Below are 16,330 nucleotides of genomic sequence, written 5' to 3'. Positions count from 1 at the left end.
TACAAGGCTGAGATGTAAGGATCCTGGTACACAGACAAATCTAAGACTCTTATCTCAATTAACCAGCAAAAAGATGGAAGTGAAGGTGTGGTGCTTCAGTGATACAGCACGATCACTGAGTGAAAAAGTCAAGTCAAAGGCACAAGGTCCTGAGTTCAACCCCCCAGTGCCAACACATATACACACACAAAATGGTACTTATCTGGCACTAAGGGAAGTCCTGGGGGTTGGGGCAAGTCTCCACAGGTTGTTGCTATGAAAGACAAGTTGAGTCTTCAGCTGTAGGAAAAAAAGGGACAAATCCCTGTCTTCCTTCCAAATGAAAACTCTGCTCTGCCCAATCACTATGAGGTTTACACTGCCTTCAAAAAGGATTCCTGGAAGCCCCAAAGCTACAGAAAGATAGCCAGCTAAATTCCCATGATGCCAGTGTCCTGGGTACTTTCCAAGGGCAGAGTGTTCCAGAAAAATGCAAATAGTTCAGGCTCTCCCAAAGAAATTCCAGGCAAATACTGAGCTGCTCTCTTAGAAAGTCTAAACAAAAAACTGCTGTTGAGGAGTCAAATGAAGTTAGATGCACAAGGACAGGAAAAACATGTGTGGCCTACCAAACATTCTTGGACCACTGAGTATTCTTTGCCCTCAGCCTCACTTCATAGAAGGTATTTTTTGTGATATTGTTGTCTGCTAGCAACTTACAGGCCCCAGGCAACTCTGACTACATGAAGATGAAAATGCCTTCCCTTTCCATATTCAAATAGTTGTCACTTACACAAACAAAGTGGAAAAAGGGTCATATGCTCACCTGTAACTCCAGTATTAAGCAGCACTAGTTGGAGACCCAAGCCAGATGCCCGTGGCTCATGGCTGTAATCCTAGCTACTCAGGAGGCTGAGATCTGAGAATCATGGTTCGAAGCCAGCCTGGGCAGAAAAGACCTCATGAGACTCTCATCTCCAATTGACCACTCAAGAACCAGAAGTGGCACTGTGGCTCAAATGGTAGAGTGCTAGACTTGAGCACACAAAGAGTCTCTGGGACAGAGCCTAGGCTCTAAATTCAAGTCCTACAACCAACCCTTCTCCTCCCCCCACCACCAAATCCCACCCCACTCCCTTAAAAAAGAGAACAAGCTTACAGTTACCCCTCCCACCATCTCCCAGCCAAAATTTGATACAAAGCTATGGTGTAAGACTAGGTACTTGTAATCCAACCTATCCTAGAGGCTGAGGCCTGGAGAATATCTGCTCAAAGTGAAGCCATGCAGAAAAATCTACAAGACTCCATCTCCAGTTAACCAGAAAAAAAAAGTCCATCTAGACTAGGTACGGCTCTCCAGCAATAAAGTGCCAGCTGTGAACTGGAAAGCCATTGGAGAATGCAAGGTCTTGAGTTCAAGCCCCAGTATTGGCTGGTGTGTGCGCACGCATGCACAGGCGCACACACATACACGCACACACACACTCATGTAGGTAAAATATATTTAAGCATTCACATCTAGTGCCTTTCCTCTTTTTTTCCTTTTTTTTTTTTTTTTTTTTGCCAGTTGTAGGGCCTGAACTCTGGGCCTAGACTGTTTCTCAGCTCTTCAGCTCAAGGCTAGCACTTTACCACTTGAGCCACAGCACCACTTCCAGCTTTCACTGCTTATGTGATACTGAGGAACTGAACCCAGGGCTTCATTCATGCAAGACAAGCACTCTACCACTGAGTCACCTTCCCAGCCCTCTTTTTTCTTTTAAAATAAAACAGAACTTACTATGTAGTACTGGCTAGCCTCAAACACAATCCTCTTGCTTTACCCCCCTGAGTGCTGAGATTACAAGCACATACCAAAAGTTTCTAACAAAAAGTTTCGGCATATGGGCTGGGAAGGTGGCTCAGTGGTAGGGCGCTCGCTTTGCATGCTTAAGGCCCTGGGTTCGATTCCTCAGCACCACATAAACAGAAAAAAAGAGCCGGAAGTGGCGCTGTGGCTCAAGTGGTAGAGTGCTAGCCTTAAGCTGAAGAGCTGAGGGACAGCACCCAGGCCCAGAGTTCAGGCCCCGTGACCGGACCCCCCCCCAAAAAAAAGAAAAAAAGTTTCAGCATAGGACATGTTCACAGCAACTCAGGTAACTTTCAACCTTTATTTAACAAAATATCACATCACGCTTGCTTACCTGCATAACCCCCACCCCCACCCCGACCCATCTTTAATGTCTTTCTTCATTCTCTTCCCAAAATACTACATTGAATTGAATTTTTTACCTGACTATATAAATGGTTGTCTTTAAGGCAATTTCAGAGACAAATTATTAGTAGAAAAGATACCTCTGTCCTATAAAGGAATTTCTGCATGACTGTGTTAAGCCAAAAGTGATTGTGTACTCCCCCTGCCAAAAAAATCAACCCTGTATAACTATTCATCTGCAGATTAAAAGCCCACTATCTTCGAATTTGTTAACATAAAATGCACTGTACTGACCAAATTAAGGCAACTTTATTCCAAATTAAAGAACACTGGCACCACCTCATAATAAAACAGTCTAAAAGTCTTAACCATTATAATCAGGGTATTCTTTTTGACTAAATGGTCCAAATCCAAATTATACCAAAACAAAAAGCAAGCATCAACTCCAATCTGCCAATTAACTTAAAAAAGAAAAATCAGAGTGCACAATACAATACTATTTCTCAAGTTTTAGAAAGTGTTCCATGTGACAAAACAGGTCATGGAAATTAAGTTTCAGTATTTATAAACACCGAGTTAGATTTAAAAGATCCCGGGTTTTCCAAGTCTGAGGTTCTACTTTGTGTGTAACTTATAGTTCTACCAATATTAAAACAAGTGCAAACACAGGCCTACAAACATGAATTGTAGAAGACACATCCCTCATTGCTTAACTATTAAGGAATTACATTAGAAGAGTTTTCAGACACTGCTTTCCAACTACTCCATCCTATGCAAATGACTCCCAAATAAACACTCAGGCAGTCCTCGGGAAGTTGAGCACAAGAAAGTGTGTTTAATTGTAAAGATTCAGTCGAATTCCCTGTACTAAATCACAGGTAATATACTGTTCCAAAGCAGCCTCTCTCTCTCTCTCTCTCAATTCTTAAAACAGTTAAGTTTGGATTGAATCGCATTTTAGAACTTGATTTTTTTAGTTAAAAGTCACAGTAAAAATTTATCCCATTTATGAATGTTCAAGGTAGAGAGAACCCATCTGAACTGAGAGTGAAACTTGGTTTTAACAAGTAACTCATTCTTATGAAAGCTCTAACCAGGAGACTAGTTAGAATGGTTCAGGTTGTTTCTTCTTAAAATATCCTTTTAGTCAAACTGAAAACTTACTTGCTGTACTCTAACCAACTGACTTTCATCACATCTGAAACACCAACTCATTTGACAAAGGCAGCCTCTTCCCTCCCAAAGCCTCAGTAAGGAAGGGCTTCAGGGCTTTGGGGAGCTGGGGCTGGGCCTCTAATTCCTGACACAGTCCTAACTTAACAATTTACAGAGCTGGGCTGGGAAGGTGGCTCAGTGGTAGAGCGCTTGCCTTGCATGCTCGAGGCCCTGGGTTCGATTCCTCAGCACCACATAAGCAAAAAGAAAAAAGCCGGAAGTGGCGCTGTGGCTCATAGTGGTAGAGCGCTAGCCTTGAGCTGAAGAGCTGAGGGACAGCGCCCAGGCCCAGAGTTCAGGCCCCACGACCGGACCCAAAAAAAAAAAAAAAAAAAAAAAACAATTTACAGAGCTCTCGGGGCTCTCTTACGCAAAATCTTAAATAAATAAAATTATATTTTCACTTTTAAAAAATCAGTGCAAGGACCTAATAATATGACTTTATAGATGTTTTCTAAAAAAAAAATCATTTCCAGTTTAAGAAAAATACGTAGACAATACCATCTGAGAAGCAAAACTAAAAATAACCCCCAAACATTGTCTTTATCTTTAAAATAAAGCACTCCAGCATGCCGAAGTAGGTTCATTTCCAAGGACTTAGAAGAATGGTGTGAGTGTACACGCTGCATCTTGAAGACCAAAAAAAAAAGTTGTGTTGTGTTTTCTTTTTTTTTTTTAAACAGCAAATGTATTTGCAGGATTGAGTGATGAGCTAGTCACTGTCAAATACTTACGCTCAAATGTTAAGTACATATGGCACACCATCCTAGTTCTGTGACTTGGAATATTTAACAGGTGGAGCTGAGCGAGGAAGTCACTTTACCATTTGGAAACACTTGGTAAAATTACAGGTAAAGCCTACTAATGAGCTCCTAAGTGATACTTTGAGACACTTCGGGGGGGAAAAAATACAATAACTCTTGGCTCCTTCTCCAGGAACTTCCAAACGAGGTGAGTAACTTGACCTTTTTTGACACATTAACCACAGTGATGACAGTGTAAGTAAACCAACTTCGGTGTAACCACTGCGCAGCCACGCTGTCCCATCAAGATGGGCAGAGTGAGCAGAGGAGAGAAAAGGTGTTCTTCCCACCAGAGTCTGGGACGGTGCCAGAGAAACTGTCAGTTTTGGCCGGACGCACAAAGGGAGGACCCCACCACCGGCCAACCTCCCAGTTAGTGCCTCCTCCTAAGGACTTCCAAACAGTCCCGCCAGGGTAGCGACAGACAACCGCCCCCCCCCCGCCCCGCCCGCGGTCTCACTGAAAAGTGTCTCCTAACTTTGCTTAAAAAGAAGTGGGGGAAGAGGGGCGAGACATCCCATCTCCGGATCTATCATCTTTCGAGGCTGGAGCCCCCCCCACCTACACACACACACACACACACACACACACACACACACACACACACACCCGCGCAGGGTCCCTAGATGCGTTCCTCCACTTCCACTTCCCCAAAATAGTCTCAAAGGTCCCTGCTCTGTCCCTCATCTGCACCTCCACGCTCAATAACACCAAGTTGGCAAAGCAAACAGAAAGCGCGCACACACACACGCACGCACACACACACACACACACACACATCTCAACCCCTGATCACCCCCCCCCCAGCAGTCTCTGGCTTTGTAATTACAAGCCTCGTGCCAAAGGCAAGCCCAAGTGGGGGGTGCTTCCCGGAGTGCAGAAGTGCTGGCCCTTTAAAGGCACCCGCTTCCTGCGCCCTCGCCCCTCCCTCCCCGCCGCCAGCTCCCGCCCCTGCCGAGGGTCACACTTGAACTTTCGGTCGCCCAGTTCGGCCAGGCACCGGCTTTACGCAGGTTGTGGCCACCCTTTCCGCACGTGTCGGAGAAACTCACCCCGAGCTTGGCACGCCCGGCCCCGGTACTCGGGGCCACTGGGGGGGGGGGGACAAAACAAAGCAAACTGTGCGCCAGCCTCCAGAACCAGCCGGCCCAGACCGTCCCCAAGCCGTGACACCGGCCTGTCCCTCCCCACAGGTGGAGGGCCTCGGAGCCTCAGAGGCCCCTCGTTGCGCCCTCGGGTACCTGGCGCAGCGGAAACGGCTCCGCGCTCCGGCTGGGGAGGAACGCGCGCCGCAGGGAGCGGGGTGGGGGGTGAGAGTCGCACCTCCTCGACCCCTTCGTTGGTCCGGGAGGGAAAGGGCACCCTCTCCGAGTGAACCCCGCTATTTTCTTTCCTTTTCTTTTTTTAACTGGGAAACTTTGCTGTCCGCGCTAACGTCCACTTCTTGGCTAACTTTGTTGGTGCCTTCGTTGCCAAACAAGCCCTTTTCCCAGTCCCCCTTGAACTCCTCTACGCGCGCGCGCGTGCGTACACACACACACACACACACACACACACACACACACACACACACACACACCCCTAGTCCAGTGTCCCGCCTAATCCGGGCACGTCCCGCACTCCGGCCACTTCACGCCGCTGTCCCCGCAGACGCTGCTCCCTGGCCTTGCACGGCCAGGCGGGACACACCTGCACAGCCGCCCCTCGCCCGCCCCACCGCGCGTCCCCGGGGCCACTCACCTTCCAGCCCGCCGAACTGTTGCTGTCGCCCTTATCCTTGAAATAGGGCACGCTCTTGACCATCCACTCGTAGATCTGCGACAGCGTGAGTCTCTTCTCGGCCGAGCTCTCGATGGCCTTGGTGATGAGGTCGGCGTAGGACAGGTTCCCCCACGCGTTGCGGCGGGACGAACTGCTCTTGCGCGGCTGTCCCGCGAGTGGCCCGGCGGCGGGTGGCACGGGCGGGTGCTGAGGCAGCGGCCCGGGCAGTGGGGGCTGTGGCGGCGCCGAGTGCAGGCAGCCCGCCTCCGGTCCCTGGAAGTCCCCGCACAAGCCCCCGCTGGCGACAGCGGCGGCCGCGGCCACCGCCGCCGCCACGGAGCCGGGCGCCTGCGGGAAGTCCTCGCTCTCCTCCAGCAAGCTCAGGTTGCTCATGAAGTCGGGGCTGACAGCGGCCGCGGAAGCCGACGGCAAGCCCGCTGGGGCGTCGGGGTTGGCGGCCGCCCCGCCCGACGGCGCCGGACTGGAGGTGGCCGAGTTGGACTGGCTAAACTCCGGCCTGGGCAGCGGCCAGGTGCACGAGCGCGGCCGGGACAGCGGCTCGAAGTCCGGGTCGATCTCCACCACCTGGGGCGCTTCGGCCATGGTGACCCCCGCCCCTCCCCCCAGCCGCCGGAGAGCCAAGATGGGGGCGCAGCAGCCCGAAAAGAGATGGGTGGAGGGGAAGGGGTGGCTGAGGCGGTCCGAGATTTGGAAGGGAGCCCAGACGGGTGCCGCGAGCGGACGCAGGTCAGCAGCAGCAGGCTCGGCGGAGTGGAAGGACGAGCCCAGAACTTAACTTCGCGGCTCCATCAACATCCACGAACCTCCGGGTTCGCTGCGCCGACTGGACGGCAGGCCGGAGCCGCGGAGCCCGGCAGCGCGGGCGCGGCGTTCGGGCTGACAGGAACCTGCGGGTAGAAGGACGGACGGATGGCGCCGGCCGCTCGGGGCTCAGCGGCCGCGCGATCGCAGCGCAGCTGCCTGTTGAATGTGGCGGCGGCGGCGGCTGCAACAACTACGCGGCCCCGACTTACGGGATCTGCTGCCCCCCTGCCCCCCCACACACCCGCGGCGACGCGCGCGCGCCGGCCCGCCCCGGACTGACATTGACGTTCACCAATAGGCGCTTGGTACCGCTGCCCAGATAGCCAATAAGCGCTGACTTGGGCGGGGGCTGGTTTTCCTCCGGGAGGCGGCAGTGACTTGGTGGGGGGGGGTAGTGGGGTGTTTTTCTCTTTTTTTTTTTGTCTCTTCTGCACGCACACTTTTTTTTTTCTGATCGCTTATTCTTTCCTGGTGATTCTCGAGTGTTTCTGTGAGTCTCTCGCCCTCTCAGTGTTTGGATTGCTAGGAGGCAAACCAGCGTGGAGGAGGCAGCGGCCACACTTTTTGTTTACTACAGAGGAGCAAAGCCCGAATACTCGCCGAGACCGAGGGGAACGGAAGGCGAATGTGCCGCCTGCTTTGCCCCGAGCCTGGACGGGGCGGGAGGAGCCCCGCGCCGTGCGCTCCCGGGGCGCGGTGTGGGCCTCGCCGAATTCCACTCGGTCGCCCCCTCTTGGTGCCTCCCACGCTGTCTTTGCCGGACAACGTGGAAAAGTCTGTGGGTTTGTTTGTGCAGCATGTTTTCCTCCCGCGGAGGTCGGTCCAGCCCGAGGGGCTGCGGTCAAGTCGCGGGAGGGGGCGCCTTCCCCGCCCCCGCGACGGAGCCCCGCGGCGCGCACCCCCGCGCAGAGCCTCCGGCACTCCGTGTGGTCGAGGGCTGATTGCCCGGACCCCCCACCGCAGTCCAAGCCCACCACCTGCCAGGTGCTGCTCCCCCGCCAGGAAGCCGGGAGAAGGGGCTCGGCCTGGGGAGAAGATCCTCCTTTCGCACCGACACGTGCATCTCTGTTTGCCGAGAACAGGAACAAGGAGGGTGGGAGTCAGTGACACCACCTTGTTATTCTATTACCCCTAACTAAGCTGAACGGGTTGCTTGTCGTTTCTTTTAATTTTGAATGAAAGTGATGAGGTGTTGAGTTAAAAAAACAAAAACGCCAAAGGAGATGAGATGTGGTCGTGGGGCACAGTTCTGTTCCACGCCCAGGTGTCTTTAGGCTGCTGGCTACATACGTCAGCCCACCCCCACCCCACCTGGGCTCTCTGTGCAGAACGTCCTGTACAGGATCTATGGGGCCAAAAGTAGGATGACAATGTCCCTTGTGTCTCCTGGAGAAGAAGACTTTACAGGTTTTGTTTTGTGTTCAGAGGGGAAATGTGGGAGACACGGTCTCCTATGCAGACAGTAGCGTTTAAAAAATATCCTGGCCAAAAAGATAGCATTCCATTTTTTTAAATCCCCTTTCTTTCTGACAAATAAATCCTCATATTTAAAAGTGACTTACCAGTTGGGCACCAACTGGTTTATGCCTATAATCCTAGCTACTCAGGAGGCTGAGACTTGAGAATCAGGCTTGAAGCCACAGCCTACACAATAAAGTCTAAAGTCCGTTCATTTTAATCTCCAATTAACCATTAAAAATCTAGAAATGGACTTGTGGCTTAAATTTGAGTGCCAGCCTTGAGAAAAAAGTTAAAGGTCAGCACCCCAGGCCCTGAGTTCAGGACCTACTACTGACACAAAAATAAATAAATAAAAATTGACTTACCAAGAAAGATAGGCCTCTTACTAAAGTTATAAAGATTTTAGAGGGATTTATTTCTTCCTCTCCGAGCTCACCATCATCTGCATAGTCCTGGCTCCTAGTTCTTCATAATCCATTTATCACTACAGCTTCCTGCTGATGGGGGGAGGGGAGAAAAGGGGAAGAGGGGAGAAGAGAGAAGACTGGAGGAGAGGGGAGGGAGGGGAGGGGATCCTAAACTGGACTGATACAGGGCAGATGCAGGGCTGAGCTACCACCTCTTCCTCTGGAGGTCTCTCACTTTTACTGTCAAACTTGTACAGGTTGGCCCTTCTTGCTAGCCACTAGGGGACTTCAGTAACAGATGATGAGCTTATAAGAAGGCTGCAGAGTCCAATTCTTGATTCTCCTTGTCTTTCCAGTTACACTCCCCACAAATAGCCCTGCTTCAGTCAGCCCAACCTTATAAATAGGCGGTGCCCAATGGATCATTTTTTTGGCAAAGGGAGCTAGTTGTGAATTTAGCCTTGCATTCATTTTTATTGTTTTTTTTTTTACAGCCTCTATTGGAGGAGTGTATTTGGTTCAGGGAGTTTTCCTGTAGACTTTTCCAGAATCTTTGCAGATTCCTAGGCCACCCTGCCAAGCTTTTCTTCATATACCACAGTGTGGGCTAGGGTTTAGGCTCGGTTGATTGAATACATGCTTAGCATGTGTGAGGCCAGCATCCACAAAAAAAAAAAAAGCAATTTTTTAATGACATATTGCATGCAAAATGGAGCCTGTACCATGAGTGTTCCTGACCTAGGTCAGATCATTCAAAATATATATTGAAACTCTTTTTCACATCTTCCCTATTACACTGTGACATCTAAATATCAATGTATTAGATCTATTAACTTTGGGAGGGTTAATATGTACCATTGGAAGTGGGGAGGACTGACAGGGTGAGTGAGGTTAAAAAAAAAAGTACTTTATTTGCCTGTAAGAGAATAAAACTGAAAACCATTGCAATTGTTCTAAGAGGAGAGGCGAAAGTAAGGAAAGGAGAGAGAGAGATGGTGAGTTGATCAAGATATATTGTATGCATGTATGGAAATATCACAAAGCTCCTTTGCACAACTAATATGAGCTAATAAAAATTATAAAGAGGGCTGGGAATGTGGCTTAGTGGTAGCGTGCTTGCTAGAGCAAAAGAAGCTCAAGGACAGTGTCCAGGCCTTCAGTTCAAGTTCAGCTCCAGGACCGGAGGAAAAAAAAAAAAAAAAAAAATATATATATATATATATATAAAGATAATAAAAAAACTAGCAATATATAACACTTCTATAAGGAATAACAGTGTAGAACTGTCATGTCATACGTCATATGTATGAAAGTACACAGCAAGAATTTGTAGATCTAAGACACAGGGTATATATTTTCATAAATTTCAAAGACATAGCCCTTTATTTTTAGGCCACAAGGAATGTTAAAATTTAAAATATGACTTTATATCTGTATATCACCTTTATAATAATAATTAAAACAGATTTACAAAATTGAAAGTAAACTTACACATTGCCTTTGGTATTCTTTAACTTAGAGGTAGAAAAAATAGGGAGAGAGACAGATGGGGGTTATGATTTGCACAAAGCTCCAGGCTAGAATTCTTTTTTTTCTTTGTTTTTGTTTTGTTTGTTTTGTTTTTGCCCGTCTTGGGGCTTGAACTCAAGGTCTGGGCACTGTCCCTGAGTTTCTTTTGCTCACGTTTAGCACTCTACCACTTGAGCCAAATCGCCACTTCTGCTTTTTCTGTTCATGTGGTACTGAGGAATGGAACCCAGAGCTTCATACATGCTAGGAAAGCACTTAGTGGTAAGTAAGCCACATTCCCAGCCCCTTGTTTTTTGCTTACTTATGAGTGTACTGGAGCTTGGATTGGGAACTAGGTCTTGAACCCAGGGCCTTGCACTCTTGCTTGGCTTTTTGCACCTAACTACTAAGCCAAGTAACCAGTTCAGGATTCTTGCTAGTTAATTGGAGATAAGTTTCTCAGATTTGTCTTCCCTGGCTGGCTTCCAACAGGAATCCTTTCATCTCAGCTCCAGGGTAGCTCAAATTATAGGCATGAGCCAGGAGGTGGGCCCCCAGTTTAGAACTCCAGTTTTATACTTATATATCAATAACCTTGTCAATTACACAGATAGAAAATTATAAGTATCCTATAACATGAATGTATTTTATCATCATTAACTATGTAATACATTTCCTTCCAATCAAGCCAGAGATTATAGTAATGTTAATTAGTTGACCACTGAACTGAATGAAGGCTTGATTTAAAAAGATTTGGAAAGCAGCCAGGTTCTGATGACTCATACCTGTAATCCTAGCTACTCAAGAGGCTGAGATCTGAGGATTTGGGGTTTTAAAAGCCTGCATGGGGCAGAAAGTCCATGAGATTCTTTTTTTTTTTTTTCTTCGGGGGGGGTGTCCGGTCTTTGGGCCTGAACTCTGGGCCTGGGCGCTGTCCCTCAGCTCTTCAGCTCAAGGCTAACGCTCTACCACTTGAGCCACAGCGCCACTTCCGGCTTTTTTCTTTTTGCTTATGTGGTGCTGAGGAATCAAACCCAGGGCCTCAGGCATGTAAGGCAAGCACTCTACCACCGAGCCACCTTCCCAGCTCTCCATGAGATTCTTTTTTTTTTTTTGGTCGGTCGTGGGGCTTGAACTCTGGGCCTGGGCACTGTCCCTCAGCTCTTCAGCTCAAGGTGAGCACTCTACCACTTGAGCTACAGGGCCACTTCCGGTTTTCTAGTGGTTTATTGGAGATAGGAGTCTCACGGTCTCTCCTGCCCAGGCTGGCTTTGAACCGCGATCCTCAGATCTCAGCCTCCTGAGTAGCTAGGATTACAGGCGTGAGCCACCAGCGCCCGGCTCCATGAGATTCTTATCCCCAGTAAAAAGCTGGAAGTAGAGATATGGCTCAAATAGGAGAGTGCCAGCCTTGAGCAAAAAAAAAAAAAGCTCAGGGACAATGCCCAGGCCCCGAGTAAACCAAAAAGCCAGAAGTGGAGCTGTGGTTCAAGTCATAGAGAACCAGCCTTAGGTGAAAAAGCTAAGAAAAAGCCAGCACCTAAGCAGTGAGTTCAAGCCCCAGTACTGGCACATAAAAGAAAGAAGAAATAACTTGAAGATACTAGTATTAATTAAAAATGTTATTATTTTTACTGATCTAACCGAAACTCTTCATTTTACAGATGTGGAGACAAGGAGAAGTTAAGGGATTAGTCTAAAGGCTAGAGTTAGTAGAGCAGGAGTCAGATTCAAATCTTCTAGTGTTCTGGATAAAACTGTGCATCTCATTGGATTGCTTTTTGTTGTGCCTTTACTTTTCCTAAATGGAAGTTTTCAGTAATCTGATCAAATTCAGCCTTTTGCTAGTTTGTTTTTGTACCAGCCCTGGGGCTTGAACTCAGGGACTGGGCAGTGCCTCTGAGCTTTTTTGCTCAGATAGTGCTCTACCACTTGAGCCACAGCTCCACATGTGGCTTTTTTTTTTTTTAAGGTGGAGGGCAGTGATTAGTTGGAGATAAGAGTTTCATGAACTTTCTAGGCTGGCTTCAAATGGTGGTCCTCATAGCTCAGCCTTCTGAGTAGCTAGGATTACAGGCATGAGCCACAGGCCCCCAACTAAAATTCAACCAAGGTTAAACCCTATATCCTGAGCTGGGAATGTGGCTTAGTAGCAGAGTGCTTGTCTAGTATATATAAAGCCCTAGATTCGATGTCTCAGTACCACATAAACAGAGAAGGCTGGAGGTGTGGAGGTGGTGCTGTGGCTCAAGTGGTTGAGTATAGCCCTGAGCAAAGAACCTCAGGAACAGTGTGTAGGCCCTCAGTTCAAGCCCAGAACTGGTAAATAAGTAAATAAGTCCAATCCAATAGTTCTCAAGCCTCAAACTGTATCCACAGTAGAATTACATTTCCCCCACTATTGAGGCCTCATAGCATTGCTATAAAATTAATGGATAGTATACGAAACAATCTTTTCTGAGTGTCACAAATATGAATCTTGAATTCATGTTTGAAACACAATGTGTTTTTACTCTTTTATTTCTGTTTCTTGTCATATTAAACCTCTCACCATGCTTCCCCCAAAAGGGGACATATGTATTAAATAAGAAAATGCTGCCATGTAGAACACAGATGGTAATGAATTTTTTTGGCCAACAGAAAGATTAACAGGCGTTTTACTGATTTACTTGGAAAACTAATATGCATGAACGGCAAAGTTAAGCAATAAAAATTTAAATGCTGTTTTACAATGTTTCTTTCTTTCTTTTTTTTTTTTTTTTTTGTCAGTCGGGGGCTTGAACTCTGGGCCTGAACGCTGTCCCTCAGCTCTTCAGCTCAAGGCTAGTGTTCTACCACTTGAGCTATAGTGCCACTTCCTGTTTTCTGGTAGTTTATTGGAGATTAGAGTTTCACAGACTTTCTTGCCCCGGTTGGCTGTGAACCGTGATCCTCAGATCTCAGCCTCCTGAGTAGCTAGGATTATAGGCGTGAGCCACCAGCACCCAGCTCTTTCTTTTGTTTTGTGCCAGTACTGGACCTTGAACTCAGGGCCTGAGCACTGTGCCTCAGCTTTTTCACTCAAGACTGGTGCTCTAAACCACTTAATCCATGGATCTATTTCTGGCTTTTTGGTGGTTAATTAGAGATATGATTCTTACAGACTTTCCTGCCTGGGCTGGCTTCAAACCATGATCCTCAGATCTCAGCCTGAGTAGATAGGATTACAGGCTTGATCACCAATGAATACCTTTCATTTTCCTTTTTTTTTCTTTCCCCTCCTCCCATCTAACCACCCTATTTTATCTCATTACATCAGAGAAAGGGATTTGAATGTGATTGTAAACAGTACTAGGAGAATCAAGGATAGTACTGAAAGAAGTAGAAAGAAGGTGCTGACATTTTGTAGTAACTAAGCATGTTGCTTGTTATCTGTTGATAAAAATCAATACAAAGTGGTAATGACTGTGTAGGGTACATATGGTTTTAATATGATCCATAGAATCACTAGCTGTATCAGTTGGAAAAAAAACAGGAGGTAATAGCTACTTAGGAGGCTGAGAGCTGAGGATCACAGTTCAAAGCCAGCCTGGGCAGGAAAGTCCATGAGACTCTTATTTCCAATAAGCCACTAGAAAACTGAAAGCGCTGCTGTGGCTCAAGCAGTAGAGCATTCGCCTTGAGCTGAAGAGCTCAGAGACAATGCCCAAGCCCAGAGTTCTAGCCCAGGACCGACAAAAAAAAAAAAAAAAAAAACAGGAGGAAAAAGTTTATCGAATTTCAGAATTGGCTGATTCAGAGGGTCCACCCATAGGCAACATCTTCTGGACCAGAAAGTACACAGAGATGAACATGAGTATTTTATCAGAATATCAGATTTCTATTTTGTGATAAACAAGCCTTTAAATACATGAAAAATTCTGTATTCTAAGGCTTAACATTTAAAAATGGGAATTTCTAATTAGCTGATCACTGATACAATGCTGAAAGAAAAATTGATTTGTCTCCTATGATGCCATATGTACTTTAAATAGTTTTGTGTTTCAACAACAAACTGAAAAACAGAACATGTGACAGTTAGGTTGCATGCCTGAATTGTAGACAATTCCAACCTAAAAAAATTTTCCACAATCCAAGCAAGAGTCAGCTTTTTTCTTTTTTTTCTTTCCAGTGCCAATCCTGGGGCTTGAACCAAGAACTCGGATGCTGTCTCTGGCTTTTTGTGTATGTGAGTGTGTGTGAGTGTATGTGTGTGTGCGTGTGTGTGTGTGTGTGTGTGTGTGTGTGTGTGTACTCAAGAGTAATGTTCTGTTCTACCACTTCCAGCTTTTTTAGTAATTAACTGGAGAATAAAGTCTCACACTTTATTGTCCCAGCTAGCTTTGAACCATGATATTCAGATCTCAGCCTCCTGAGTAGCTAGGATTACAGGCATGAGCCACTGGCACCTGGCCATGATTTTTTGTTTGTTCTTCATTCAGTCACAGGTTTTGAACTAAAGGCCTGGGCACTGTCCCTGAGCTTTTTCATTCAAGGCTAGGACTCTACCACTTTGAGCCACAGCACAACTTCTGGTTTTCTGGTTGTTAATTGGGGAACATTCAAGAATGTCTCAGGGACTTTTCTGGCCAGGCTGGCTTCAAACTGAAATCCTCAGATCTCAGCCTCCTGAGTAGCTAGCAGTACAGACATGATGCATCTGTGCCCAGCTCCCTGTCAAGATGTGTGTGTCCTCCCAAACAAGAGGATATACAGGGAGCTCATTTCCTCTTCTGTTTAATTCTACACTTTCAACCTTCATAAAATGCTGGGATTTCTCCAAAAGATTAGAAATCAACCAGAGGCCAATTGGATGGTTCAAAAAGTTTTCCCGGGGGCTGGGAAGGTGGCTCAGTGGTAGAGCACTTGCCTTGCACGCCCGAGGCCCTGGGTTCGATTCCTCAGCACCACATAAGCAAAAAGAAAAAAGCCAGAAGTGGCGCTGTGGCTCAAGTGGTAGAGCGCTAGCCTTGAGCTAAAGAGCTGAGGGAGAGCGCCCAGGCCCAGAGTTCAGGCCCCACGACTGGACCCCCAAAAAAGAAGTTTTCCCAGAAAATTGACATTTAGAATTTTCTGAATCATTGTAAAAAAAGCTCTACAGGAAACCAGTTCAGTTTATGATAATGAAAGAAAGCCTAGAGACAACATACATAATAATAATGCTTGTCTGCTGGTTTTTTTTGGGGGGGGGGGGGGGAGGGTGTATCCTGGGGTTTGAATTCTGGGCCTTCTAGGCAGGCTTTACAGTGAACCACACCTCCAGCCTGCTTCCTTGATATTTGCATAACAGGGAAGGAGTACTGGTGAGCCTTTAGCACTAACACAAGTAAAAGATCAGCTTCAGACTACTTACTCCAAGAGCAACCAGCTTTTGGGGAGTGGATGGCTTACCTAGAACTTTTTGTATCCTGAATAAAAGCACATCAAACTCAGTGCTACAGCCATCTTGAGCTCTGTCTGCACCAAAAAGAGTAATTCAGAAGCTTGGAGTTAGAACAAATAAACACATATTTTTGCAGTTCAAATAGTGCACCTTATCCCAATAATATTTAAGCCAGCTCCATTGCCATACCTACTAGGACTGGTCAAACCACAGCTGGGGGAGGGGGGGTACAGGAGGAATGAAGGAGGGAGGATGATGGGGAAAGGGGTGATTTGATCTGGGAACATTGTATGCATGTATGTTTTACAAGGAAGTGCCTTGTAAAACATATATGCTAATACAAATATTTTTGAAGGAACCAGAAGGCTTACTTTCATGAGGCAAATAAGCAAAATTAAAAAATACAACTGTATTTCTCTCTGTTTTGACATTGGCCTCCGAGTAAATTGGAGAGTGTCCCCCTCTACTGCCCAGTGAGCAAAAACTATTACAGCAATTTTTTTCAGGCAATTTTAGAACAACTGCAGGAATGCAGTGGGATTAAGTATCCATGTCTCCTAAAAAGCATGAATAAAACATCATCTAAGAGTTCAGCTAGGGTGATGAGATTAGAAAAAGACAGCAAACTGGTAAAACAGCAATTAATTTCTTCCTGCTTCACTTGAATATACATATTCACTTTCTAAGAAAATGAGTGAGAGATCGTGTTAGACTTCCTTTCTGTTGAGACCATGTTCTCTTCCCTTCGATCTTTATCACAAAGTTGAGGACACCA

The 16,330-nt window shown here is 46.8% G+C and overlaps 1 protein-coding gene across 1 annotated transcript in view; it reads right to left on the bottom strand.

Annotated features, from left to right (window-relative positions):
* The window catches only part of LOC138817895 (forkhead box protein O1-like), a 92,929-nt gene extending 85,942 nt beyond the window's left edge, over window positions 1-6,987 (bottom strand). Inside the window, exon 1 of the mRNA XM_070008664.1 lies at window positions 5,932-6,987. Coding sequence (XP_069864765.1) covers window positions 5,932-6,555 — 624 coding nt within the window. The 5' untranslated portion in view covers window positions 6,556-6,987. The remainder of the gene's footprint in view (window positions 1-5,931) is intronic.
* Between the last annotated feature and the right edge of the window lie 9,343 nt (window positions 6,988-16,330).

Source organism: Dipodomys merriami, unplaced genomic scaffold, assembly GCF_024711535.1.
Source record: "Dipodomys merriami isolate MVZ:Mamm:240054 unplaced genomic scaffold, mDipMer1.0.p SCAF_700, whole genome shotgun sequence".
Classification (NCBI taxonomy): domain Eukaryota; kingdom Metazoa; phylum Chordata; class Mammalia; order Rodentia; family Heteromyidae; genus Dipodomys; species Dipodomys merriami.
The sequence above is the reverse complement of the archived record's forward strand: the minus strand, read 5'-3'. Positions and strand labels throughout refer to the sequence as shown.